Below are 27859 nucleotides of genomic sequence, written 5' to 3' on the forward strand. Positions count from 1 at the left end.
CTCCTGCTTGTAGCTGATCTCCGGGCCGGTCACCGACCCCCTGCCCGGCGGGATGTCTGTGTGCGTGCGGAGGCTGATCACCAACACCCGGGGCTTCCTGTGGTCGGACATGGAGACCCGCACCCTGCTGGATATCCGGGGGGAGGCGGGCGTGCAAGGATCCTGCCCGACCCGAGTCCCGGGATCCTGCTTCTCCCCCTGCAGGGGAGGGGAGCTGGCGGAGGAGATCTAGGAGCTGAGGGGGGACGAGGAGCCGCCCCGCCCTGGGGAAGTGGGGGGGCCCGAGTCATCGCAGGACAACTTCACCAAGGAGGACTCCGGGGAGGGCTCGTCCTGCTACATCGAGCACCCGTTTAAGGTGGAGAAGGGGCCCAGCGTTGCCATCCGTCATTCATATATACTCGTACTCACCCCCTGTGTGTCACACACGATGATGTTGCGAGGGAGGTCACTCTGCTGTGGTCGTGCCCTGGGGGCTCTGTGGCAGCGGTCCACATGTAGATCCTGCTCAGTTTTATCTGGCATAAGGTGCTGCAGCCAGCAGTTGACAAAGTCCTCTGGGTCCGTAATTGTTTCTGGTACCCCTCTAATCCGCACATTGTTTCTTCTCCCCTGTTGTCTGCGTCCTCCTGGTGATCTGACAGCTCAGCCGCCACCTCTTTAACTCGGGCGAGCTGCTTCTCCATTTTGTGCAGAGATTTAGTGGTCGCATCCAGTTTTTGCTCCAGCGTGTCTGTCCTCACCCCGGTCCCACTGATGTCTGCCCGCAGCGCCGCGAGCTCGGACTGGAAGCACCGCTTTATATCATTGCAGAACTCCCTCATGTCTTTTCTCTTCATGACCTGGTTGTCCCGCTCCCTCTCCTCTCGCTCCCCCTCCTCCGATGCCGAGCCGCCATGTTGTGCCGGCAGCGCGGGACTCCTCGAGCGCGCTAGTTCGTCTCTGGGGTAGTAGTCGGTAAGAACCGAGGCGGCCCGTCTCGCTGTTGGTCTCAATGACATTGCCATGCCTTTATGCACCTTTCCTCCTTGTTATTTTCCCGTCGTCGGGCGCGCTGTGGTTTGTTTTTTTGCCGGTCGTGAGCGGAGCCTCGCTTTCACCCTTGCATCCGCTCAGCCGTCGCGCATGCGCCTTTGTATTTTGATTTTTAATTAAAACTTCACCAACACAAATACAATTTCTATGACAAAAGTCAAAGAAGTTTCACTTACTATGCGCGTGCACAGCACACACAGCTTTTTTTTGTAACACCTGTGGGTTTTTTGTTAAATTTATTTTTTAATACTTTTCCATATGCAAAAATCTGTGTTTTTCAGTGTTTAAATAATGTATAACAATGGAAAATAGCAGAACGACAGTATAATTCTGTGTTGCTCTTTTTTCATGTTTTAACACACACATGCACACCAAATAGCATAGAAACCATCTGACATGGGGACGGGGGGGGGGACCAGTGTGCTTGGGCAAGGGGTTCAAGTCCTTAGGGGGGGTGGTATGGTGTTCTAGGTCAGAGGTTCCAGGTACTGGGGTGCAGGGGGTTACAGTACCTGATTGCCTCGCTCCTGCTCCTGTTAGCTGCCTGGTGCATTACATATTCATGTGACACAGGAAGCGCACGAGAACACTCCCCCAATGAAACGCAGTGGCGGGTAAATTAAATTTCCTCATTTTCTGGTCTTTATCAGTTTTAACCGTAAAACGCCAATGATATGTCTGTGGTGTTTTATCGGGGCTTTTTTTTTTCAGTTAAAACTGAGAATCGGAATCCCTATTGATAATCCCAGAGTACAGTACCACTATTGTGTTATTATTGATAATCCCAGAGTACCACTCCTTTATGAGTTACGCACTTACAGTTCCACTTCATATGTTAAGAAAAATGTATTTATTTTAGGAAGCGTCCCCCACCCATTTTGCTTTTTAAGCATGTATATGTTATAAATCTTTCTAATATATGGTCCACAGCATCTGTTTGAGATCCAGTGAACACATTGCTGTTAGGGATACCTTCTTATGAAAAGTGAGAAGGCTGCCCCAAATCCAGATAGCTACATCACAACGTGGTACTGCAGCAACGCAGCACAGAGCATACTGTTACTAAAGTCTGCATGCCCCAAATTATCCGCATATCCTGGAGAGAGAGAACTACCAATCCTGATTTGTGATTATTTTACTGATGGGAGCTCTAAAGCATTGTATTAGTGAAATATTCTTATCGGCCATATATCTGTGCTTCATAATTACCTCACAAAAATGCTTCAATAACTAGACTAAACCGTGTTTTATTTTGTATTTCTTTTTATGCTGCAGCCTCGCGGGACGTATTGTTTTGCCATGGCCCTTGCTGCTTCTGCTGCTTACCAAGTGCTCAGAGGGACTACTGGAATTTTCACTAGTCAGTCTGCATCATTATTGTCGAGAGCCCCTGCTTTGTGCTCTTGTGCCCTGAATAGGTGGGTCTACAACCACTATTAAATATCGTTGGCAAAGTGATGTGGTGGCAGTTCTGTTTGTTTAGGAAAGAGATGCTCATCGAACTCTCAAACAGTAGACCTTTGTTGCTGATGTTATGGGACAGAGGCCTTTCGTAAGTAACACTGCAGCCGGGGATTCATGTTATTTCTGGCTTGGCTGTTAAAAGCAACTCATCTATGTTGTGTTACACTGAGCAGTCTCTTAGACGTTTTCACTGTACAATGTCGTCGTCATTATTATTATTATTATTATTATCTTCAAATAAGGAATCCAACCTATTTTTGCATATTGGAGACCACATGTTACCATAGAGCACTGAAATCTGGTTTTATTTGACATACTGTAGACGGAAAATGACTTCAAAAAGAAAATCTGATCACTTGGAGAGAACTGCAAATACTTTTAGACAAGAGGTAAGTGGCTCCTATTTCTACTTGACTGCTTTGAGCCCTATTGTGGACGGATAGATCAGTTGTATGGTTCCCCTTTTCTTATTTCGTTGTATTTAAGTACGATTGTGTGTGTGTGTAGTTTTTGTGTCGTCTCCTTCTTGGTGTTGTCAAAATATTAGTTTCAGTAACTGAACATGGTTATGTTAGGAGAACGCAATGAGTCAGTCCTGGGAGGGGAAAGTTAGGCAGCATCCATTCACATGGTCGTAACTCTGCTCACTATTTACTTCCTCATTACCTCGTGACATTTTGTGACATTATATGACTTTCCCTGTGACTTCCCCTATTCAGTTTTATTAATTCCTACATTCATTTATGTCAGGCCAATTTTTATTTATGTCTCCCAAAAGCTTCTTTCATTTTCCATTTCACATTCATGGGATGAGACTAAAGCCCTATAAGTCCCCTTATTGGGGTATTATTATTTAGCAAAGTCTCTGTGTGGCTAGAGTGGTGTGAGTAGCACCAGAATTGTGAAAAATGCTTTCGCTTCCAGTAGGATTTAGCAAATCTGATTCAAGTGTTAATTTCACCAGTTTAGCACAACACAGACAGTGTTATAGCCCCCAATATCGCAATTGACTTTACCCCAATCAAATAGTTTGGTACATTAGACCAAACAATATGAAATGGGTGATGAAAATAAAATGCATACAGGTAGTCCTCGTTATCCGACGTTTCACTTTACAACGAATGGCATATCCAGCGCTTTACAATGCGCCCCTATGGGCCGTTTTTCGACGCCGGAATGCGTTATCCAACGCTCACCGCCACTGATTAACATGGGACTCACTTTACAACGGTTTCACTATCCAACGCTACTTCCAGAACGGATTCCGTTGGATAACCGAGGACTGCCTGTACATTAAATATATACATAGACAGATATAGACACACGAAGAGATGCAGTTAGAGACATACATGGATACACACACAGGCCTGAGGAAAGGGCAAGGAGACCCTGAAACGCTAGCGTTGCTTTGGATATCCGTGTGGTTATGTATTGCTCATATTTGTCTTGCTATAATACTCTTTGAATTATATACAGTATACTACTTTTTATGATGCATTATTAAAAGACTTTTTGTAAATTGTAACTTTTGTAGTTGCTCATTGAGTTAGCAAGTTTATACGGTATTTATGTAGTCACAAGTGACTTTGAGTGCGTACAGAAATATACACACTCTCTCCCCTTCCTCACATGTACAGACATAGGCGCCCAAAGAAATGCATAACCACAGACCTATACAGAAATACATACACACACTTTTCTACCTCTTCCTCGCTTTCCTTTTCCCCCTATTCCTCTTCTCTTCCCCTATACCCCTCCCACACCTACTTATTTTTATTTTATTTATAAAAATGTTTTACCAGGAAGTAATACATTGAGAGTTACCGCTCGTTTTCAAGTATGTCCTGGGCATAGTTAATATGACAAATAATACATGGTTACAAATACAGTTACATAAATGAACAGGGTATACATTATATACAATACATTGCATGCACAGTTAGAGAAGATGTATATTATTGGCGTATGTAACAGTTACAGACCAGATTAAAATGTGAGACAGCCTTAGTTTTGAAAGAACTTAAACTGCTGGTGGATGTGAGATCTCTGGTAGGTTGTCCCAGTTTTGGGGTGCATGGTAAGAGAAGGAGGAGCGGCCGGATACTTTGTTGAGCCTTGGGACCATGTACTACCCTTCCTATCACCCCTCTCCCCCGTTCCTCTGTGCCCCCTCCCTCTTTGTGTTTGCTACATGCAGAGCTCAGTCAGGCAGACATCTAACCAACAGACGTGACCTGTCCGTGACTCCCATGGCAGCCTCATGGTACTGAATACAAAAGAGAGAGCTACTGTGCAGCATCGTGTCTGGGAGATGCATTCGCCAGCAAGAGAGATGGCAGACTGCTATGTCGCCTCCTGCATTTGGATGCAATTTGTTATGTACTTTAATAAGCTCACAACTGGACACTTTCTCATATGCTCTTTAAGAATTGTTCTGGCGCATATTGCGGCTGCGTCTTAATCCCATCCCTGCACTCGTGTTCAGGAATAAGGTGCAGGAAGGGTTTTATTTTAAAATGTAATTCGTTTAAAAACACTTCATCTGTCATAATTTAAATAATTGGGAAGATTTTCAGTTGTATTTTGCACATTTCTCAAAAATGGTTTCAAATTAATTAACAGTTGTACCGTATGTATATATTGTGTATTTTAGCGCCACCAGTGTGCACAGCAATTTACAAAAGAGACCATACATTTCAGGAAATGATAATAGAATAACTGCAACGAACATAACATCCGACAATAGGAAAGGAAATCCCTGCCCCAGAGAACTTACAATCTAAGTGGTATGTTAAGAGAGTTACAGACTCAGCAGGTGAGGGAATAAGTGCAGTATATGGCAGTGCTTGGCCACAATGGTTGGTAGGAGCGACTGTTGGTGTGGGACAGTAACCATGAGTCCAGGCTAATGAAATGCTTTATACAAAGGTCTGTTTTTTTTTGTTTCACGTAAAGGTTGGAAGAGAAGGTGCTTGGCATATATATTAAGTCTGAAAGAGTTCCACAGGTAAGGGGAGAGCGGGGGGAAAGGTTTACGGCAGGGGCATAGCGAGAAATCAAAGCGCATATATAGGGAGTGGGTAAAGCATTGAAGGCAAGGTTGTAAGGAGAACTTTGTAGGTGATCCAGAACTTGATGGCGAGCCAGGAAAATGCTTTAATGTGGAGATACTGAGGAAAAGAAGGGATCCAGCGCTCCACGGATTTCTGAATAAGAAAATTTATTAGTGCCACTAATAAATTTTCTTATTCAGAAATCCGTGGAGCGCTGGATCCCTTCTTTTCCTCAGTGTGCTTTGGATTTTATGGCAGGTACTTCCTTGAACCAGCAGCACCGGTAAATTGTATGCATTTTTTCTATTTGTGGAGCGCAGCCTTATCCCCTCTTACAGTGTTAATGTGGAGATAAGCAGGCGCTGGGAGAAAGGGAAATGATTCTAGCAGCATAATTGTGGATAGACTGCAAAAGAGAATGTTGCGAGGCAGAGAGACGGGTTACTAGTAAACGATAATAATCCAGCCTGGAAATAGATAAGGTCATGTAATCGAGTATTAGCAGTAGATTGGTGGAGCAAAGGGCTCCATGTTGCAGAGAAATGAACTTCAGGTTTTAGCCAGAGCATGAATGTAAATTGAGCAGGAGAGAGAGGAGTCAAGTGTCAAGCTTGGGTACTCGCAGTGACTTTTCCCAAAATCAGAGACCCCCATAAAATCCTCGATTCTCTGTGATACCACATACAGTTCTTAGCTAGCGCTACAGTGGTTATGTTGCCTTATGCACGTTTTTGTTTCTTGAATAAATGCAGCAGTTCCTAACATTGCGGCAATGCAATGATCTAAGCTGCCAATCAATTTACGAAGATCCTGCTTCCCAGGGCACCCAATATGGCTGCGTATTTCAACAGAGGAAGTGGTGCGGCTTCCTAAATTGGTGCAATAGCAACCCAAGGGCGCTTAATACATGAAAAATCGTTAAAAAGGGCATAACAAGTGGGGAAAAGAAAACATTTTTAATAAGTATCATCTAACAGCGGTGCGCAAACTGGGGGGTGTGCCCAACAGGTGGGACGGGAGATTTGTCTGGGGGGGCGCGGGCGGTTGCAGAGGTCCCCCGCTCCTCCCCACGGCATTTAAATGAAATGCCGGGGATCGCGTGAGGCTTCTGCAACAGTAACACTTACCGGGATTCAGACCCCGGCGTCATTTGGGCCACGTGACGTGACGCGACCCCGGATCGTCATTTGACACAGCTGGCAGGTAGGAGAGGGGACGCAAGCCTGGGGGACGCCAAGCAGGGGGGGCGCAGCTTCGAAAGTTTGCGCTCCCCTGATCTAATACTACACATCTGCTTTATGTTCAAAAACCATATTGGATTATGAATGAAATGATGTTTTATAATGGCAGCTCTAACACTGACAGCACTGTCATCTTCACTCTCTAACTTAAGAAATGTGGTCACCACAGTGCGTTCTGCGCCCCCTCTCTATACAGCCGAGTGCTTCAGTGTTCAATCCCCAATTATTCTTTTTCTCTGACAGTTACTTCTGTAATAGTCCTGGTGCTAAGTACAGAGAGCTGGGTTTGCTATTTCTTTCAGCAGACCTGGGGAAGTGACAGATATATCTGTAGACACTTTTCTCCAGTTACAAGATACGTACAAGTACGTACCACAAGGGGAAGTGAGAGCAGTACTGCCGTATGATTTCTGATTTAATGTTAAGCCCCAGGCAGGGCACTGTTATGTGTGACGGGAGAACAACAGCATTGGATTTTTTTTGTAATTATTTTTTCTTTGTGCCGCCTGGGATATACTGTGAATTGTCGGCCTTAATCTGTAAAAATACTAAACCTAGTTTAAATTATGAAATAAATGACAAATGTGGCAGATAATGTGTTACGTGGTTTAATAGTTTCACTCCTAACCTTCATTAACATATTGCTAAAATACTTTCTGTATTCTATGACCGCTGTGCTTGAAAACACGTGGAAATAAGAAGTGGCTTTCTTCAGGAAGTGTTGTACTGTACATCAGCAATTAAATGTAAACAATGAGAACTTTGAAACTTTTATAGTACAATTGCGTATTGACTATTGAGTTTCAAGCTGCTTAACCAAGAAACTCAAAAGTCTCTTGAAGTGGCTATTTTGTTATGGAATAATATTTCTAGAACATTGATCATTAAAACTCTGATATCGTCTTATAAAGCTAAGAAATGGAACAGTTGTCCGGACACAGAGGATACATTTATTTTGTATTTATTTATTTTTTCATATTTTTTTTTGTTGGGCAAATAAGTCATAGCCTCATGAGACCCGCTTCTTTGATCTGCTTTGGCAGCCCAAATCTTCTCTAAAATGTCATGCTCGGCCTACTCATACTTTTTGGATCAAGAGAGAGATACAACTGTGAGAAGGACAAGGGGACTGATGAGCAAACCAGGAGGAAAAAAAACTCAAGCGACTGATTAAAATGGCAGGTTCAGGAAAATTATATTTTGAATAATCATTTCAATGCAATGATTAAATTAATAATTTTGTTAAGAAGCCTGCAATGTAGCACGCCAGCGGGGAAGGTGGAGAACAGTGCTGTTGTTCATTTCTAATTTATGGTAGCCCCGTAAAGGGCAGCATAATCTAGCAAGGTAATGGCTTCATCAGTCCCGTTACAAGAGCTAAATGATAAAATGTCATATTTAAAGTAAAAGAGCTATGAAACATCAACCCACATTGAAAATCTACATACAAAATCTTTAACAGGCCTGAGTAGTGGTTCTTCAGTCAAAGCAGCCAAGATGTCTACTTGAGTTTCCATTTTTTATATACCTGCTTTGGAGAAAATGATTATACAGTAGACCTGATATTTGTACTTTTTTTTCCCCGCTTGCAAATAAAATGATAGTTTTGTAGGAATTGCAAGAAAAAAAATGGCATAACATAGAAATATACAAACTCTTGTCTGTTTATAGCAAGGGTTTAAAGCAAAAAATCTCTCCTGCTTGTCTTTTTACATATATATGTAACTCTCTACCTGACTCCTAAGGAGTTTACATCAAGTGTTTCCTTAATTGGCTTACTCTGTATTGGTTACCTTGTCAAGGTGGTGGATTCATGCAGGCAGGGTGCCGGTAATGCAGTGATGGGCGCCAGAATCTTTATTCATACAAACAGCAGCTGTCTGTATTCTATTTAGCTAGCCTCTGTCTCGGCCCGCTAGGGACTTGCTGGGTCTCTACTAATCGGTGTTACCCAAGTGATCCCTCTGCTGTGTAGCGTCGGTAGTGCTCCATCTCCTTTGGGCCCCTGTCTGGCCTTGTACTACTCTCTCTCTCTCTCGTCTACTGTCTGTATCCCCATTTGGGGTTCTGAATGCCATCTCATAGCCTTCTAGGGGAGTCAGCCATGGACACTCCGATTGGGCTAATCCAGCTATGCCTCGGTGCTGCGGCTCAGGGAACCTCCTCGAGGCATAGGCTTCCTCTATGTGAAACATGAGTAGTGTGGAGCCATTCCTGGGGATGCTGTCTCGAGATATATCTCGAGATACCTCTCTATAGAGATAGATATATCTATAGAGAGCTGTCTATCATTGGTTTTAGTGGCACTCGACTGAGACAAGGGTACTGTCACGGGAGCTTGTGTAGGGTTATAATATACACAAATATCACTGGGTTGAATTGGGCACGACTAAGATATGATAAATAAAGTTTATTCCTTGAAAAAGGTGGACACACAAGATATACAAATAACACACAGAATATGAACACTTAGGGTTTGGGGCAATGAAGCAATCAGGATCTGGATTGGCAATTCATTCAGCAATACAGGATACAAACGATTACAAAAACGAAGACACTGGGCATAGGGCTTACACTCGTTTATATGGGATTCAAGCCCTATACCCTAACATTGGGTGCCAGGTATTGGTTAACAATTACCTGCACCCAATTACTTTTTGCCATCTAACGTGGGAAGCATTGTTGGACCATGCCCCCAGTTAGTTGGCACATGCGCACAATTTTCACTTGGGGTCTCATTTCCCTAGCCCCACACTAAAGAAAGGGCGCCTTAAAGTCTACCAGAAGTGTATCTGGTCAGCAAAGACTTTGTAAGTGTGAATTACAACACTTACAGACTAATCAAGCCCTGCTTTTCTCCGCACTAGTGTACACAATCAGGGTGGTGAAGCCTTTGATCAGGGGGCCTGTTGTAGACAAATGGTCGCCCCCCTGAGCATTAACATATAGCAGAGCCAGTATCTTTCTCGGGCATTTATACCAGACCCAAAAGATAGTAAATTTCTTAATATCTAAACATATTAAAATAATCCGTTCGGCTGGGCCGAGCGGGCTGGAAATTGCCAGACCCTCATGCCGGAGGGGACTCTCCATGGTGGCCAAGTTTCAGCTCGCTGCGACCAGCCGGAACGGAGTTACACAAATACAGTTTAAAGGCACATTTACAAAAATGGCTTTTCTCTGCCATGGAAGTCAATGGCAGAAACCCAAACTTAACCACTACCCTGACTCCGTCCTGTTGCTCCGAGAGGGTCGGTATTTGCCATGCTGTCATGCCGGAATTATGACTCCATGGTGGCCAAATCTCAGCCCTCTAGGCCAGGGGGGCGCAAACTTTTTTCCCTGCGCCCCCCTGACGGCTGTCCCCTCACTCCCGCGCCCCCCCCAACCCCAACTTACCCGCGCTCCGGCGTAATGACGTCACGTTGCCATAGCAACATGACGTCACATGACCTCGCAGCGTCATTTTGCCGCCGCGTTGCCATGGCGCCGCAGGGAGGAAGCCGCCGGAGCCACGGTAAATTAGGTTTACAGAGGCCCTGCAGCTCCCCCGGCACTTAATTTAAGTGCCTTCGGGAAGCGTGCGGGGCCTCTGTAAACCCCGCGCCCCCCGTCGGCAGTGTCGCGCCCCCCCTGGGGGTCGCGCCCCACAGTTTGCGCAACGCTGCTCTAGGCTGAACAGAACCAGAGTTATGGGTTTCAGGTTTCTGCACATTTTGACTTAGCCGTTTTTTACCTTGCGGCTTTTACCTCCGCCATTAGAGTCAATGGCGCGACCCTCGTAGCGAGCGTGACCCTTTACCGGGGTCAATGATTGTCGGACCCGGTTGGGGTCGAGTGAGGGGGTTCCTAGGGTCTAGGGGCAAAAATAATTTTATTCCGGGATGCCCTAGAACCTATGTTTTCCACGCCAATTGAACGTGAACTTGACCGGGGCCTGATCAAAGCTCTTTTAAGACATAGTTTCCGCTTTTGCGGTTCTTCGGTCTGGCTGGCTGCCAGCCCGTTCCTGGAGGTCGGAGTCAAGGAAAACCCCATTGAAAGGCATTACTCCACTTTCAATGGGGAACCGCCGCTCCTCCTCTCGGGCGCCACCTGCAGGTCTTCTGCGATATTGGGCCCAAATCGCCAGAATCTCCATAGGATTACATGGGGCTCCAATGGCGACCTATGGAGAGACTGCAAAATGGAGCCTGCAAAGGCGGGGAAAGGAACCAAGGGCTATAAACACAAAATTAACATCAACCCTTTCCATCCCGACTGAATCCCAGTGTAGGTGTTCGTGCAAACACTGAGATGGGGAAAATACATATTCACTGGGGGATACACATTTGGTGCTGAAGCAGGGGCATAAACACGGTACTGGACATCATTCCAGTTAACCCCTCGCCTCCCAGGTGAGGGCAGGGGGTGGCCAAATGGGGTGTAACCCCTTTAATACCGGGCCAAGCCCCCTCCCCCGCTACAGGTACTACCTGGGTGCATTAACTGCAAAAGAATAAGGCTAAAGAAAGCTAGTAACAGGCACTCCAGGAGTTGTCAAAGTGAAACATATTTATTACAATATGTCAACGTTTCGTCTCTCCAACAAAGAGGGGGGGTCCTTGGAGAGCCGAAACGTTGAAATGTTGTAATAAATATTTTCACCTTTTCAACAAGTCCCACATAGCCTGCTACCATCTTCCTGTGTGTGTGTGTGTGTATATATATAACAGTGCTCGACAAATCCGGTCGCCAGGGGCGGCCGGATTTGCCCCCGTGGCGACCCCGCCTAATGGACGCTTAGCGCACGCGGTTCTGTGATTAAAATTTTTTTTTTTTTATTTATTATTATTATTATTTTTTTACAAATCCAGCAACCGAGGCGGGAGGTGGTAGTGGAGGTGATCCTCTATCCCCGCGCTCCCGCTGCCCGCCGGGTGGGAGCGGGGATGCTCGTCCCTGGTGCTCGTCCCCGCGAGGCGGGAGGTGCTAATAGAGGTGCTATTCCGTCCCCGCGCTCCCGCTGCCCGCCGGGTGGGAGGTGGTAGCTGGGATGCTCCTCCCCGTCGCTCGTCCTTGCGAGGCGGGAGGTGCTGCTCTCCGTCCCCGCGCTCCCGCTGCCTGCCGGGCGGGAAGTGGGTTCGTGGATGCTCCTCCCCGTTCCGGTGCTCGTCCCCGCTTGGTGGGGGTGCTCGTCTCCGGCGCTCCTCTCCGTTCCCGGCGCTCCCGCTGGCCGCCGGACGGGAGTTGGTAGAGGGGGTTTTCCGTACCCCCCTCTGTCCCCAGCGCTCCTGCTGCCCACGCAAGGCGGGGGATTGGCGCTCGGGCAGTGATGCTGCTTGTCGCGGCCTTTCCTCTCTTCCTGCCCCCCCCGTGTGTGTGTATGGGAGAGTGTGTGTTTGTGTGTATGGGAGAGTGTGTGTGTATGGGAGAGAGAGTGTGTGTGTGTGTGTGTGTATGGGAGTGTGTGTGTGTATGAGAGAGAGAGAGAGTGTGTGTGTGTGTATGAGAGAGAGAGTGGGTGTGTGGGTGTGCAGGACACCAGAGGTACCCCTCAATCAGTCACCCCCCCCATTTAGTCAGTCACCCAGTCCGTCACCCCCTCCCCACCCAATCCCCCAGTCGTTCAGCCCCTCCCCACCCAATAACCCTAGTCGGTCACCCCCCCCCCCAGTCAGTCAGTCGCCTCCTCTGTCTCTCTCTCCGAACTCTGTCTATCTCTACCCCCTTCCATCTCTCTCTCTCCCCCCTTCCGTCTCTCTCTCTCCCCCCCTTCCGTCTCTCTCTCACCCCTCTTCCGTCTCTCTCTCCCCTCTTCCGTCTCTCTCTCCCCTCTTCCGTCTCTCTCTCCCCTCTTCCGTCTCTCTCTCCCCTCTTCCGTCTCTCTCTCCCCTCTTCCGTCTCTCTCTCCCCTCTTCCGTCTCTCTCTCCCCTCTTCCGTCTCTCTCTCTCCCCCCTCTCTGTCTCTCTCCCCGCTCTCTGTCTCTCTCCCCCCTCTCTGTCTCTCGCCCCCTCTCTGTCTGTCTCTCTCTCTCTCTCCCCTCTCTCTGTCTCTCTCTCACCTCTCTCTGTCTCTCTCTCACCTCTCTCTGTCTGTGTCTCTATCCTCTCTCTCCTCTCTGTCTGTGTGCCTCTCTCTCTCTCTCTCTCCTCTTTGTCTGTGTGCCTCTCTCTCTCTCCTCTTTGTCTGTGTGCCTCTCTCTCTCCTCTCTCCTCTCTGTGTCTCTCTCTCTCTCTCTCTCCTCTCTGTCTGTGTCTCTCTCCTCTCTGTCTGTCTCCCACACTCTGGATCTGGATATCTAAGTTTAATATCTTAATTGAAATATACCTACACTCAAGCTTCACGCAGGAGACAATCGGAATCCCCCCTAACCCAGAAGACAGGTAGGGAACACATCCCCTCCAACATATAACATTGTGGGAATGAGGGTACCTGGACATTGAGGGACAGCGGATCAGGTAAGATCCCAGGCGGGATTGCTGCTTTAGATATTGTGAAGCGGGGGCATCCAGACACTGGTTAATGGGTGCAGGAAACTAGTCACACACACACGCGCACCTAACGAGGGCTAATAGTAATTTTGGGGGGCGGGGCTAGGGGCGGGGCTAGGTGGCGAGTAGATTTTTTGGTTTGGCGAGTGGATTTTTGGGTGATTTGTCAAGCACTGTATATAGATATCTATATAGATATCTATAGATATCTATAGATATATATATATATATATATATATACAGTGTTCGACAAACCTATACATTTGCTCGCCCCGGGCGAGTGGATTTAACCCCCGGGCGAGTAAATATTGGCCCAAGCAGCACACGTTTGGTACTAGGTGGCGAGTAGATTTTTTGGTTGGGCGAGTAGATTTTTGGGTGATTTGTCGAACACTGTATGTATATACAGCTAAACCCCGTTATAACGCGGTCCTTGGGGTCCACAACCCAAAGACCGCGTTACAACCGGGGTCGCGTTAAAATTTCACCGGCATCAGCTCTGGAGCTTCCTCATTACAGATTTAAATCTCCTCCATTTTGCCGCCTTACCAGTGCACCAGTGCACCAGTGCGCTCCTCTTCCTGCTGTCCACGTGCTCATATCTCTCTGCTCTCTTGCAGTCGTATGCCATTGTTTTTTTCAAACATTCAATTCAGTGCTTTATTGACTACCAGACACAGACACAAATAAACATTAATACATTTTGTACAAAACACATGCAGGGATTGAACTCGGGACCTTCTGATACCAATGCCTTGCCTGTTACCTCTACACCATAGGCTTGGTGTGACAAGACAGAACCTATAAATATATTTATCCTCTACAACACAATGCCACAGGTTACATGTCAATGTGAACTTCTTACCAACATATGCAAGGGTCCTGGGTTCAATTCCTGTATGAAATGGTATAATTAACTTTTTTAATAAATTATTATTTTAATTATGTTGTATAATTTATAAATATATAATTCTTTATTATTCTTTATTAAATAATAATTATTCATTAATCAATAATGATGTATTAATAATAATTCATTATTAATCATTCTTTATGATTAATTATGTATTATTAATAAGTATGATGATTAATTATTATTAGCAGTTAATTAACTAATTAATAATTAATTAATAATTATGTATTAAGTATTATTAATAATTATTTTTTAATAATTATTACTTAATAATACTATTATTAATTATATTATGATTAATAAGTATGATTATTAATTATCATTAACAATTAATAATTTTGACTAATTAATAAGTATTACTAATACCTAATAATTATTAATACCCAATTAGTAATAATAATTATTCATACTTAATTATTAATAAAATTTATTAATACTTAATAACTATTAATAATTAGTAAGTATTAATAATTGTTGTTAATAATTAAGTATTAATAATTATTATTACTAATTGGGTGCTAATAATTATTAAGTAATTATTAATACTAATTATTAATAATTAGTAAGTATTAATACGTTTCATTAATAAGTAAGTATTAATAATTATTATTAAGTATTTAGTAATAATTATTAATTAGTTAATTAACTGTTAATAATAATTAATAATCATACTTATTAATAATACATAATTAATCATAAAGAATGATTAATAATGAATTATTATTAATACATCATTATTGATTAATGAATAATTATTATTTAATAAAGAATAATAAAGAATTATATATTTATAAATTATACAACATAATTAAAATAATAATTTATTAAAAAAAGTTAATTATACCATTTCATACAGGAATTGAACCCAGGACCCTTGCATATGTTGGTAAGAAGTTCTTCCACTAGACCACAGAACTGTGTGATGTCATAGACAGCTAGAAATAGACTTAAGATTTCACATTGACATGTAACCTGTGGCATTGTGTTGTAGAGGATAAATATATTTATAGGTTCTGTCTTGTCATACCAAGCCTATGGTGTAGAGGTAAGAGGCAAGGCATTGGTATCAGAAGGTCCCGAGTTCAATCCCTGCATGTGTTTTGTACAAAATGTATTAATGTTTATTTGTGTCTGTGTCTGGTAGTCAATAAAGCATTGAATTGAATGTTTGAAAAAAAAAAAAAAACCCCGATGGCACACGGGCAGAGAGATGAGCACGTGGACAGCAGGAAGAGGAGAGAGATGAGCTGTAAGAGGAGAGTGTAAGGCGGCAAAATGGAAAATTTGAGATGCAGGTAAGCCGGCAAAATGGAGGCTTTCAATTCGGGAGCCATGCTCAGACCGCGTTATAACCGATTCGCGGTATAGCGAGGCGCGTTATAACGGGGTTTAGCTGTATATATATATATATATATATATATATATATATATATATATATATATATATATATATATATATATATATATATATATATCCATCCATGTAATAATGGACTTGAGACAAAAGGTGGCACTGTGCTCATTTACATGTCATTTCACAGAATCCCTTGCTGCAGTGGAAGCACTTTATGCTAGGTGATAATGGCAAAAAGCAGGGTTGCAGACCTGTCTAAGTCATGTGAATGTGCTCACAAGTAATGTTTTTATATGCTGTAGATATAGCTATGTAAAAGTTATTGCATCTGCCCATAATGCAGAATATACAGTATACCACAGATTTTCCATAGGATTTTGAAGCATACTGTACAGATGCAGCGGCCGTTATTCGAACATTTACCTGGGTAAATATTGCGTTATGCCGGGTGGGGGTTGCGATATATTCAGTTGCAGACTATAATGGCCCATCGGATTAACACAGCGGGAGTCCCTGCTGTGTGAGTCCTACCAGGGTCTGCTTTTCTGTAATAGACGCACAGTAAGAGAGAGGCTGAATCAGTCACTCTAACTGCGCGCATCTCACAGGTGATCGCGGGGGGTTTATTTAATTTTAAACATTACAGTAATGGAGCAGAGGGTCTCCAGAGCTGAACCGCATTGATTTCAGGTCTGGGGACCCCCTACTTCCCGATATACAGGCCCCATTATGGGGTGCCGGTATCACCTATGCATGGAAATGTCCCCATCACGTGATTCCCCTCTCTCCGCACCCCCGCTTACCTCGGCTCCGGCACAATGACGTCACAGCATAATTTGCCGACGCGTCTAAGAAGCCGTCGGAGCCAAGGTAAGTCAGGTTTACAGAGGCCTTTGCCGCTCCCCCAGCACTTAATTTAAGTGCCTTCGGGAAGTGCGCGGGGCCTCTAATCCCCGCGCCCCCGCAATTTGCGCACCGCTGCACTAGGCAACACATAAATTAAACCATTGGCCAAAAAATTACAGTACATCACTTGAGATTGGCACATGGGCACAACCCCAAAAGTCTTAAATGTATGGGAAGTTAGTGTCCCAAACCTCATTGGCGAGGAGGCAACAGGATGTCCCACATTTCAAGACGACAATCTTATTGGATATACCGGCTGAAAACACTAGCCCCTCGGGGTCCTAATCTGGATTTCGACCTAGGCTCCTTCCTACATGATTAGGCTATTATGGCCATCTATAATTCATTTTTGTATTTCAAAGAGTTCTTGATAAAGCTAGCCTTTTTTTATAATAATTATTCTCTTTAATTAATTTTTTTGTTTTTGTCATAACCTGTCCTGGATTAGATTAATATCTGCACAAATTGATTTGTTGCATTAATAACTATATATATATATATATTTATATTTATATTTATATATATATATATATATATATATATATATATATATATATATATATATATACACACACACAATTCCTACACCTCAATTTCTATTTACGCTTGTGACTACATCTAAACCCCTTCCCTAACCTGGAGACCACATTGTAACCCCCTGTGTGTGTCTCTGTGACTGCCTTGAGCTGCCCCACCCTCAATCAACAATCTCCCTAAATTCCCTCCTCGTGCAACAAACCTCCCTGCTTAACAGATCCCTTATGCTCTGGCCGATTCCTAAATTTAATATATTTGTGTCCACCTCTCTATATGAACAATCAATATATGTATAGTGTACTTCCACCTGATTATTAACATGGAAGATGTTGTCCTCGAAAAGGAAAACCCGTGAGAACCCGTGGTTTAGAGGTGCTGGCATAAATGTAAATCTTGTGTGTTTATTTTTGTGGTGAGGGTTGATCTTTGTCACATGTTTCTTGTTTCAGATTATTTCTCCAGCTAAAGTGTGCGGAGTCACCAACGAATCTGCGACTGTGAAGAGAGTTCGACTTGCTGTTGCAAACAGTGAATTTACATTTAAAGCTGGACAGTGGTAAGAAGATTTGATCTCCTCTCTCTCGCTATATTTGCCGATGTTTTAATTTCCCGGACAAGCCATGACCATATTATTAGATAAGTAATATACTGTTGAAGTTTATTGACATTGATGTCAAAGTTCTAACTACAATTTTGGGGAGAAGTAGCTCGTTCTAAAAATGTGTTACGTGGAGAATGAGGATCAAATAGCATCCTCAAATACGTGGGGGGTTTTTTTTCTTTTTATTGGTTTTTCACATTTTCAAAACAAGAAAACAGTAAGGAACAATTGTACGGAGCTGAAAGTAATAAAATGTTTCCACACATAAAAAACAAACAAATAAATGGCAAAAAAATAAAAGTAAAAAAAAAATATATATATATATATATAATGGTAATGAAAAGGTTTACAGATAAATAAATGGAGATCATCAGAACAGGTTTTCAGACACCAGAAACAAATTGAGTTATATATTACTCTGTCTAGAGGAAGTTATAATCCTGAAATAAAACATCCAATAATCAATATGCATGGTAAAAAAAGAAAAGCTGTGTTACTGGGTCATCACAACCATCAACTTAGATATTTAGACATCCATTCTGGGTGCTGAGCATATATATTCTTACCCACAATTGTCAGAAATAGCACATCAGCCTCTATTGGGAACGTAATAGGTCATTTTGAGTGTAATATATTACCTTACTCTGACTGCTCTCCCAGACTGCGGTGTCTGTGCTTTGTGCTTCCATGACTCGGTGATATCTCAGCATATCCAGCCAATGTTTCCTTGATTCATTTAAGCAGTATAAATATAAATTATGCTTAGCACATCCATACAGTCAACTCAGCCAGTCACCGCCAAGAATAGCTATTTACAACGTACCATAACCGCTTCCCGGATCTATTTTGAAAGCTCAAGCATATACTGTACAGTTGACATTTCTGTCATTTGTTTTGGGAGGATTTTAGTTCAGCATATGCTTGCGCTTCCTAAGGCCAAGCGAGAAATACGTCACCGTGAAGCTGAGCAATATTCCAACTCCTTTTTTTTTATTGTCCAAACCATGTTATTTTTATCTGCCTCAGGCACCAGCACTTTAGGGCCTTGCTTTATGAGGTGCGAAATAGGTCCGATCCAGCTCTAGCGCACGGTACCGTCGGATTGGTACTATGGTATCTTCTAGAATATAGATTGTGGACTCAAGATGAGTATTCCTAGTACCTGTAAATTTGTTTTTGTACACAGCTATGTACATTATCTGTGGGAAAAGTATATGCAAATGTTATTATACAAAGGTCTTGTATATAGAGTGAGTGATGTGCACTACACAGAAAATGGCTTATTTGTGATTAATCGATATTCTTTCGAAAGTTGTTTCCAAAGTTTTCTTCCCCGAGTTTCTTTAAGGTACCAGAATTTTATATGAATTCCTCAAAACGGGGACTCATTTTGAGCAGAGTGTATTGAATCCAGCCCTTGGTCTTAGTTTATATATTCTACTTTGAAAGATATATTGAATAAATACAAGATTGAATTACTTATTCCCTAAACTAGTGCATCCTGACAAGGTGGGATTTATATTGAATAGATGGGCCCAGATAATATCCGTAGAATATTTGATCTCGTCCATACAGCTAAACTATGACATTCACAAACAATGTTATTAACAAAGAGAAAGCATTCCATGGGGTCGACTGGACCCATCTCTCTTCACGACCTTGCGCGCTTATGGCTTCGCAGGAAACCTTTTTAATTGTGTCAGATTGCTTCACCTGTCTCCTACGGCATTCCCCAAGGGCTCATGGTATATCGGACTCGTTGCCTGTGATGAGATGTTTTGTCTCTGTGTTGCGCACACCGTTATAGAACTCTGGTACAGGTGTGCCACTTGACTACACCAATAGTGGCCAACTCCAGTCCTCAAGGGCCACCAACAGGCTCTTGTGGCCTGGAGTTGGTCACACCTGCTATACACGTTCTTATGGATCTGGAGGGAACTGCTGATGTTACTGTTGTGCAGCTGCAAGACTTTAACATACTTCAATGAGGAAGGCCACAGCGCGCACGCGATTCCCGGGCAGACAAAATAATTTGATTTTTGTCGCACCACGGCTGGGTCACGTGAGCAGTTCAGCCAATCGGGGCAAACCACTCACGTGACGTCACAGGCGCGCCTCCCCGTTGCGTCTCCCCATCCCACAAGCCACGGATCCCTTCTGCAGCAGGCGCGCGCGACTCCGTGTGCTCCGTCGCGCGCACCTGCACTATATGGCCTTGGCCTAACAAACACAATCTCTCTGCTACAAAACAGGCATTTTTGTAACGAAGATCTGTTCAATACGACAAGTAGTGAATGAGTTACTAGCTGTAATTGGCAATGCAGTTGTACTTGCAGTAAACTGTAGCAAATATTTAGCCTGTTATACCACTGAAAATAACCAGACATGAATGTAATTGCAGCTTAATTGTTTCTGTTTCCTGGAAAGTATTTGTAGCCTTTTTTTTTTTTGTCTGGCATCGAAACTTCCTTGGACGTGCGACTTAAAATTGTGGTCATGTTATCTACCTTTTCTTGCCAACAATCCATTGATGCTGAATGAGTAAAGGGAAGTTTCAACATAACAGAGGCCGACAACTTTGTGCTGTCAGGCTGCGCTTATAGTGACGGCGACGCAACGGCGCTCCAAAACAAAACAATTTACTCCGCGACAGAGTAAATTGGAAGCCGGGGAAATTAGATTTTTCAGAGACTGACGCCACATGTGACTGTCTCTGAACCAATCAATGACCCTGTCGCTGAAAGTTAAATTATAACTTTTGCGGACAGCGACGCGTGACTTTATCGGTCGGAGCACTATAAGCGCCGCCTTAGTGTACTTTCATAATTAGAAACTCACACTCTTGTTTGTACTAAAGCATTCACTTAAATGTACTATGTCCCAAAAAGTTGGGAAAAAATATAAAGCAAGATATATATTTATTATTATTATTATTATTATTTATAAAATGTATTACCAGGAAGTAATACATTGAGTTACCTCTCATTTTCAAGTATGTCCTGGGCATAGAGTTAAAATGACAAATATTACATGGTTACAATACAGTTACATAAGTGAACAGGGTTATACATGATATACAAGATATTACATGCACAGTTAGAGATAATATATTATAGGCGTATGTAACAGTTACAGACCAGATTAAAATGTGAGACAGCTTTAGTTTTGAAAATGTAGACAGGTGGCGGCTGTGAGAGTCTCCGGTAGATCACATACACACATACATACACATATACACACACACACACATACAATCTTTTGTTCTCATTTATGTTTGTTTACTTTTAGCAAACATGGAAATATTTAAAGAGCCTTTTTTCTCTCCGGAAATTCCAGAAAATCTTTTAACACAAATAGTGAAACACATTGTTTTCCTCGTGTGGAATTAAAATATAAAAAAATCCCTGTCTTTTGTCCAAAGTTTTGCTTTTGGAAAACTTCAATCCTGATTTACGAACAGTCCAGAAAAAAATCAAGTCATTTTTCTTTCTGGAAAAGCTTACTATTTAGTAAGAATTAAGCACTGTGAATCCCATTGGATCTTCCGCTTCAAAGACCAATGCCTTAACCACCAACTTTTTCCTTCTCCCTAATTAAAGCTCAGTGGGTGTTATTCATTAAATGTAATAACTCCACTCGATAGTGCCCCGATTGGCACTATACAGGTTTAAGAAATAATCCCCATTGTTTTGGATGAAATCACTTTTCACAAGATTTGTCACTAGAGGGTGCTGTAGTGTAGCTGTATTTTAAACATGGAGATAATAAGGTTTTAAAATGGCTGTATGTACAGTAATATGTACTTTGCAGTTCATCTATCATAGGGGTGACCAGCCTATGGCCCGTGGACCCCTTGGATGGCCTGCCTGATTAAGGAGCCAAAAAAGAAAAATCTACTAAATTAATTAAGGAAAGGAGCAATACAAATCGTTAAAATTAAAAAAACATGACTGCAAATTTATGAATATTAACATTAATTTTGAAAATAAACACAATTTTAATAACTTTAACAATTAAAATCATTAAATAAGTCAATTTAAATTATTAAATAAAATGTAAGTTCTACCCCACATTTGTTTTGTGAGCAGACGTTCTCGGCAATTAACTTTGTTAAAAATAGGTACAGATCTGCATTGACAGACGCTCATGTGGGCGCCGGCTGCTTCTGTTATCCACCTCGAAAATCCATCCTAATATTGAGAAACTGTTTTGTGAAATGTAAGTTCAGAAATGACATTGAGACATTTTACATTCAGATTAAGTTTTTTCTTCTCTGCTCAGTAAACAAATGTTTGTAAGATTGCAATGTTTTTATTCTTGTTTACTTTAACTTTATTTAGTTCCAGTTTAGCTATTAATTTAAACCGGATGTAGGGACTATTTTTTATTTTTTTACATGTGGGGATATCTTTTACCGGTTGTCCTACTGTACTTCACCATTCTAGGACCTAGAAATCCATTCTAACATGTTCTTCTAACAGCTGTTGTTGGGCTTCTTCAGAAATCCAAAAGTTTTGATATTTCTTCCGGCCTGTGACTGTAATTGTCCATCACTTTGGAGCCTCCATGGTACCAGATAGAAAGCATTTTGTTAAATGTTTGCTCTCATTGGGATAGTAAAAAATATATAACCATCCAAAAGGGGGAGCTCGTAGAGTATTGACAGGTCAAGTCGTTTAACCGGAGTCCCTGGATTCAGATTTGCTAGGGGGTGGGGTGGAATTAGATATTGCAGTATTTAAAACGTTTGCCATGCAGGACTACGTAATGTTCAGTACTATAATTTTGGTATTTAAATACTATAGGTGTTGTTTTTTATTTAAACAAAAACATCGTAACTAAGAATAATTTTTGTGGGCTTGATTTATTTCTTTCTCTGCCACAGCCAAATTGTTTGAAAAGCCTGGCAGTCTTACGTCATTGCGTTGTAGACCATAAATCTGTGTTTACCGCACATGTTTTTCATTTACTTTAAAAGAAATAGTCAACTTTGCCAATTTAGAACCGTTGTTAAAACACATTTACTGACTGACATTTTCTTTTATTGTATTAGGAACTCTTTGGCTTATTTAGATGGGGGCCCTCCTTTCATTGAAAATGAACATAGGTTTACCAAATGTTAGCAACTAAAGTGGTTGGCACTTAAAGATCACTTTTAAAGAGGAATTGTACACTAACTATATGCAAAGAGCTTACACTAGAAACCTAACAAGTGCCATTTCCTAATATTTGCATTCATTGTTTCAAGGAATCAACGTTTTATTTTTTTATAAAAAGTTCTCCATGGTACAGTAGGGTACAGGCATTCCTCGGTTATCCAGGAGAATCCGTTCTGGAAGTAGCGTTGGATAGTGAAATTGTTGTAAAGTGAGTCCCATGTTAATCAGTGGCGGTGAGCGTTGGATATGCCATTCGTTGTAAAGTGAAACGTTGGATAGCGAGGACTATCTGTATGTTAGTGGATATTAGGTGTGTTAAGCACTTTGGTTAGGGGGTTATGGAGCAATACAAATCACATTTTGGCAACAACATAACCTGTGGGAGACCTGAGGAGTAATCCGGAATTAGAAAAAGAGGCACCAAAGTGTAGTGTAGTTCAGTTATTTTAAAACTGGTTAGGTGATACGTAAAACTCCAGTGTTTCACAGATCCCAACAACTAGAATGGCAGCCAGCGCGGCCATCTTGCTTCTTACTGCTTTTTAGGGAGACTTGGGCCGTGTCCATGCTGAGCGGGACCAGGCGATCACTTACGCGGCGTGATCAAACATATTGAGGTCTATGGGAACGTCCAGAGTCTGTGCACACGTTCTTGTGAGCGACGGCGTAGCTGGTTTTTCGCGAGACAACGTTTTTTACTTTGTCTCGCGATGGCCGGTCATTTGAGTGGTTCGCCCAATGAGGGCAAACCAGCTCCGTGATGTCATAGGCCACGTTTCCCCGTCGCTAGTATCTGTAGTCCACAGATCGCTCAGCTCACAGGCGTGCGCGAGGTCATGCGCTCCGTCGCAGGCGCCTGCACCATGGACTCAGCCCTAGGAGAAGAAGGACTATGGCCCATTGCGGTGCAACATACCTGATCTGGCATTACCTACCATAGTTATTAGTGGCAGTTGTCACCGGATTGAGTGCGTTAACCCGCAGCGGACCTTAGTCAATCTTCCCTTACACTGGAACCAGAGACAATGCCGTCTGCAAACAGTACTTCCATTGATGGTTACTGTGGGGAACTGCTTTGAAGGGGAAAGAACCTCTAGGATTAGATTTGTGTTTTATGATCTGATTTTAGTGAAATATATGTAGATTAAACGATCAGTGCAGTTTAAGGTGTATTGAAAGTTGCAATGTAAGTATAACTACTGAGCCATGTTATACAGCTTCTTTGTCATTTTCAACATTTTGCTTTTGACCTTGTGAAATGGGAGCATTTGTTTGAGGTTCTCTCTGTTTGGGATGGTAGAGACATTTCAGGAAATGGTCAGGATTCTCCATACAAACTGTAAAAAGAAAATTATTTCCCAAAGGTTTTGTGTCAGAGGAGTTTGACATAGCCAAAGGGATGAGACATGGTTGCCCCTTATTGCCGTAACTTTTTGTGATGTCTCTAGAACCATTAGCGATATACAGTACTTGAGAGAATCAAAACAATGTAATGGATTGAAAGTGTGGAACTCAGAGATCATGGTTGCGCTCTTTGCAGATGCCATGCTATTATTCGTGACAAATCCACAGGAAAGTTTATTAGAAATGTGTAACATTATAAAATATACAGTACGTTCTCAGGGTATAAACTTAATTTTGATAAATCTTAAATTCTGCAACTAAATAATTTTCAAAGGCAATTATAACAAGATCTACCTTCATATTCATTTAAAATAGCAAGCAAGAGTAGTATAAAGTAATTAGATTTACATTTCTCATCAATGGAAGAGATTTACCAATTGAATTATCCCCCTATAATAGCAAAGATTTGAAAACATTTTGGCGTTATATCGGGGATTGGGCATTTACTTGATCACTGCACACCTTCCTAAAAAGGCAATCAGTTCCCCCAAACTACTGTATGCCATGCAAATGCTCCCTCTAATGATTGCAAACACAGACATTAAGTCTTAGAACAAATATTTCACACAATTCATATGGAATTATAAAAAAAACATCGTATTCACTTAGATAAACTTTATTTGTCTAAATAATATGGAGGAGTTTCATTGCCAAATATTACGTTATTTAACCAAATGGCCTTATTCCATTATGCAGAGCAGTGCATACTACACAAATCTAGTTTTACAAATAAGACACTAGAAAGGGAATTGTTTTATCCTAGTGACCCAGCATATGTTTTGCATGCCGGACAAGGTGCTCTTCTGAAGGGTTTAAAAAAAAATCTAATGTGTAGAGACGCAGCGTTGGCTTAGAGTTTTATTTGAAAAGAGGTAAATGGAGATCCAAGATATACAGGCTATTTACATCTCTGAAACCCCACAGTGGGGGGGGGGGGAGATTCCACAATTGGCAATTGTCATAACTATGATCGGCCAAAAAAATGTATTTTAAGAGATTGGATAAAATCGGCAACACCCCAGATTTCAGATATCCAAAGAGAATCGCTGATGTTAATACAATATGACAAAAAGGTTGAGATTGAGATTTGGAGGGAGGCTCGGGGGGGACATTTTCAAGAAATGGGAACTGTACTTAGATTTTTTTTTTGCCAAAAAGAAAAAATATTAAGCAATGTTGAAGGCACAGATTGGGTCATTCAGAAGTAAGAGTAAATTATGACTCAAAGGGGAGAAAAATAAAGAAATAAAGTGCCGTTGAGTGTTGTGTTATGTTAGGTATGTTATGAATAACAAATAAATAATAACAGAGAAGAGATTTTGTATAAGGTTGTCCATACAAGTGTGTGTGTGTGTCTGTGGTGTGTCTGTGCGTGTGTCTCTGTGTGTCTGTGCGTGTGTCTGTCTGTGTCTGTGTGTGTGTCTGTGTCTGGAAATATATGCAAAAATAAAAAGTTCTGAGGGAAAAAATGAATAATTTGCATGATTTATAACTTCTGAGGTTACTGTGGTAACCTTGAGACTGAACTGGGCTCTGGGAGGAGTGCCATTTTACCCCCCCCCCCCCCTCCTGGACACTTAATAATTTAAACGCTTTTATTTACAATATAGGTTGTAAAAATAAAAACAGCTTTAGATAAGGCAGGAAGAATAATTCAAATAAAATGCCAAATGACTATCAGCGTGCACTGCTGCTTTAAGGAAGGGGAATTTCTGCAGTGATGCCAATAATAATGCATAGATCCTATTGCATTACAGGACATTTTGAGAATATTAGAAATATGACAGAGCCCCAAAAATATTTAATTTCATTTTTTTTTTCCTTTAAAAAAAAACAAAAAAAAAACATTGAAGGACTCCAGTGTGTCGGGGTAAAGCGGTCAGTTTGTTAGTGTGTATGTGTGTGTATATATACAGTGTGTATATATATATATATACAGTATATATATATATATATATATATATATATATATATATATATATATATATATAAAGCAACTGTAAATATTCCTGTATATTCATTTGCATGTCTTAGACAGGTCTGCAAATGAATATACAGGAATATTTACAGTTGCTTTATGCTTTACTGTGGAGGGTTTTAGTCACTTTTTTTACCCACCATAACCTTAATAGTCGTGGTATATATATATATACAGTGTTCGACAAACCTATACATTTGCTCGCCCCGGGCGAGTGGATTTAACCCCCCGGGTGAGTAAATATTGGCCCAAGCAGCACACGTTTGGTACTAGGTGGCGAGTAGATTTTTTTGTGTGGCGAGTAGATTTTTTGGTGATTTGTCAACCACTGTATATATATATATATAGAGAACATAGATTACACATTATTTAAAAAAATCCATGTATTTAACAAAATTAAATTCTTACTGCAGCCTACATTTTCACTATAGCAGCTCAATCTTTGTTTCACCTATGCAAAACCATCATTATAAAAGTGGGCAAAAAATTCCCTAACACGAAACCTTAAAATTTGGGAAGAAACGTTTAGAATTGGAATTTGCATATACATACACGATACAAAACAAGGCCAATATTCCTGGAAACACGTTGGCATTAATAGTTTTGGCAAGATCACAAAAAACATGGACTTGGAGGCATATATTTCTGCATCGTTTTGTAACTGAGATGTTTTCCTTTTCTGTTTTTAGGGTAGACTTTTTCATACCTGGAGTTCCTAAAGTGGGGGGGTTTTCAATCTGCTCAAGTCCTGGACTTCTGGAAAGAGAGGGGGTATTGGAATTAGCAGTAAAATATAACTTGCATCCTCCTGCTCATTGGATTCACACGCAGGTAATAATGATATACTGTACATTCCCCTTCACATGGACACGCTTGCACATGCTAAATATCTGCTTGAGTGTCCATGTCCTCACATCTTGTATTGTATCCAGGGTTGCCACCACTCCAGGTTTGACCTGTAGACTACGGGTTGTGGCCACATATCCCCGGGCTTCGGGTTTACCTTGTTAATCTCCGTGTGGCGGCGGCGTCTTCCGGCATCTCCCCCTGCAACTCCCGAGTTGAGCGGCGTCAAATGGCGCTACGTTGCCATGGCAACGGACCGCTGCGTGACGCCCGTGACAACGGGGCGCTGTGTGACGTTACGCTGCGTCACGTTGCAATGACAACGTGGCGTCATGACGCCTCAGCGCCATAAGGCGTTCCGTTGTCATGGCAACTTGCCGCCGCCTAACGTCGTGACGTCACGTAGCATCCCGTTATGGCAACGCGCAGCCATGTTGACGGGAGTTGCAGGGGGAGACGCCGCACGTTGTCGGCAAGAGAGAACATTTTTTACAGTTATGTCCAGGTTATCCTTCAGTAGAACGTGGCAAACCTGATTGTATCTCCCACAAATTTACCTGTACTATATGCATATTACCAAAGTGAATCTCATAGCAAAAGCAATGACTAGAGCAGTGTGTAAGTTTGCAACATCATTTTTATTGGCCAAAACAATATGCATGACTTTTTAGTAATTAAAATAAGAGTAATACTGTCCAGATCCTCTCTTTCAGCCATGCTATAGTACTAATTAATGGATTGGCCTCAGTGCTATGGAGAGCTCAAGTGTTATTATAGTGATATTTTAATCAGAATCTTTTTACTGGCTGAGAGAGTCGGCTCACTGATTGTCACTAGTTTTGATTGGTAGTTGTTTGCTTAGTTGTTTGTTGCACTTTTGCATCCCCCTTACAA

The 27859-nt window shown here is 42.1% G+C and overlaps 1 protein-coding gene across 5 annotated transcripts in view; it reads left to right on the forward strand.

The window, feature by feature from the left end:
* The window catches only part of OXNAD1 (oxidoreductase NAD binding domain containing 1), a 50678-nt gene that overhangs the window by 12072 nt on the left and 10747 nt on the right, over positions 1–27859 (forward strand). For 4 of the 5 annotated variants that reach the window (XM_075586888.1, XM_075586890.1, XM_075586889.1 and 1 more), the window contains exons 4-7: positions 2311–2453; positions 2822–2888; positions 17427–17533; positions 26809–26950. In XM_075586888.1, coding sequence (XP_075443003.1) covers positions 2335–2453; positions 2822–2888; positions 17427–17533; positions 26809–26950 — 435 coding nt within the window. In that variant the 5' untranslated portion in view covers positions 2311–2334. Of the gene's footprint in view, positions 1–2310; positions 2454–2504; positions 2588–2821; positions 2889–17426; positions 17534–26808; positions 26951–27859 lie in introns of those variants that run through there. The other variant, XM_075586892.1, reaches the window with a different exon arrangement.

This window comes from Ascaphus truei, chromosome 2 (assembly GCF_040206685.1).
Source record: "Ascaphus truei isolate aAscTru1 chromosome 2, aAscTru1.hap1, whole genome shotgun sequence".
Taxonomy (NCBI): Eukaryota; Metazoa; Chordata; class Amphibia; order Anura; family Ascaphidae; genus Ascaphus; species Ascaphus truei.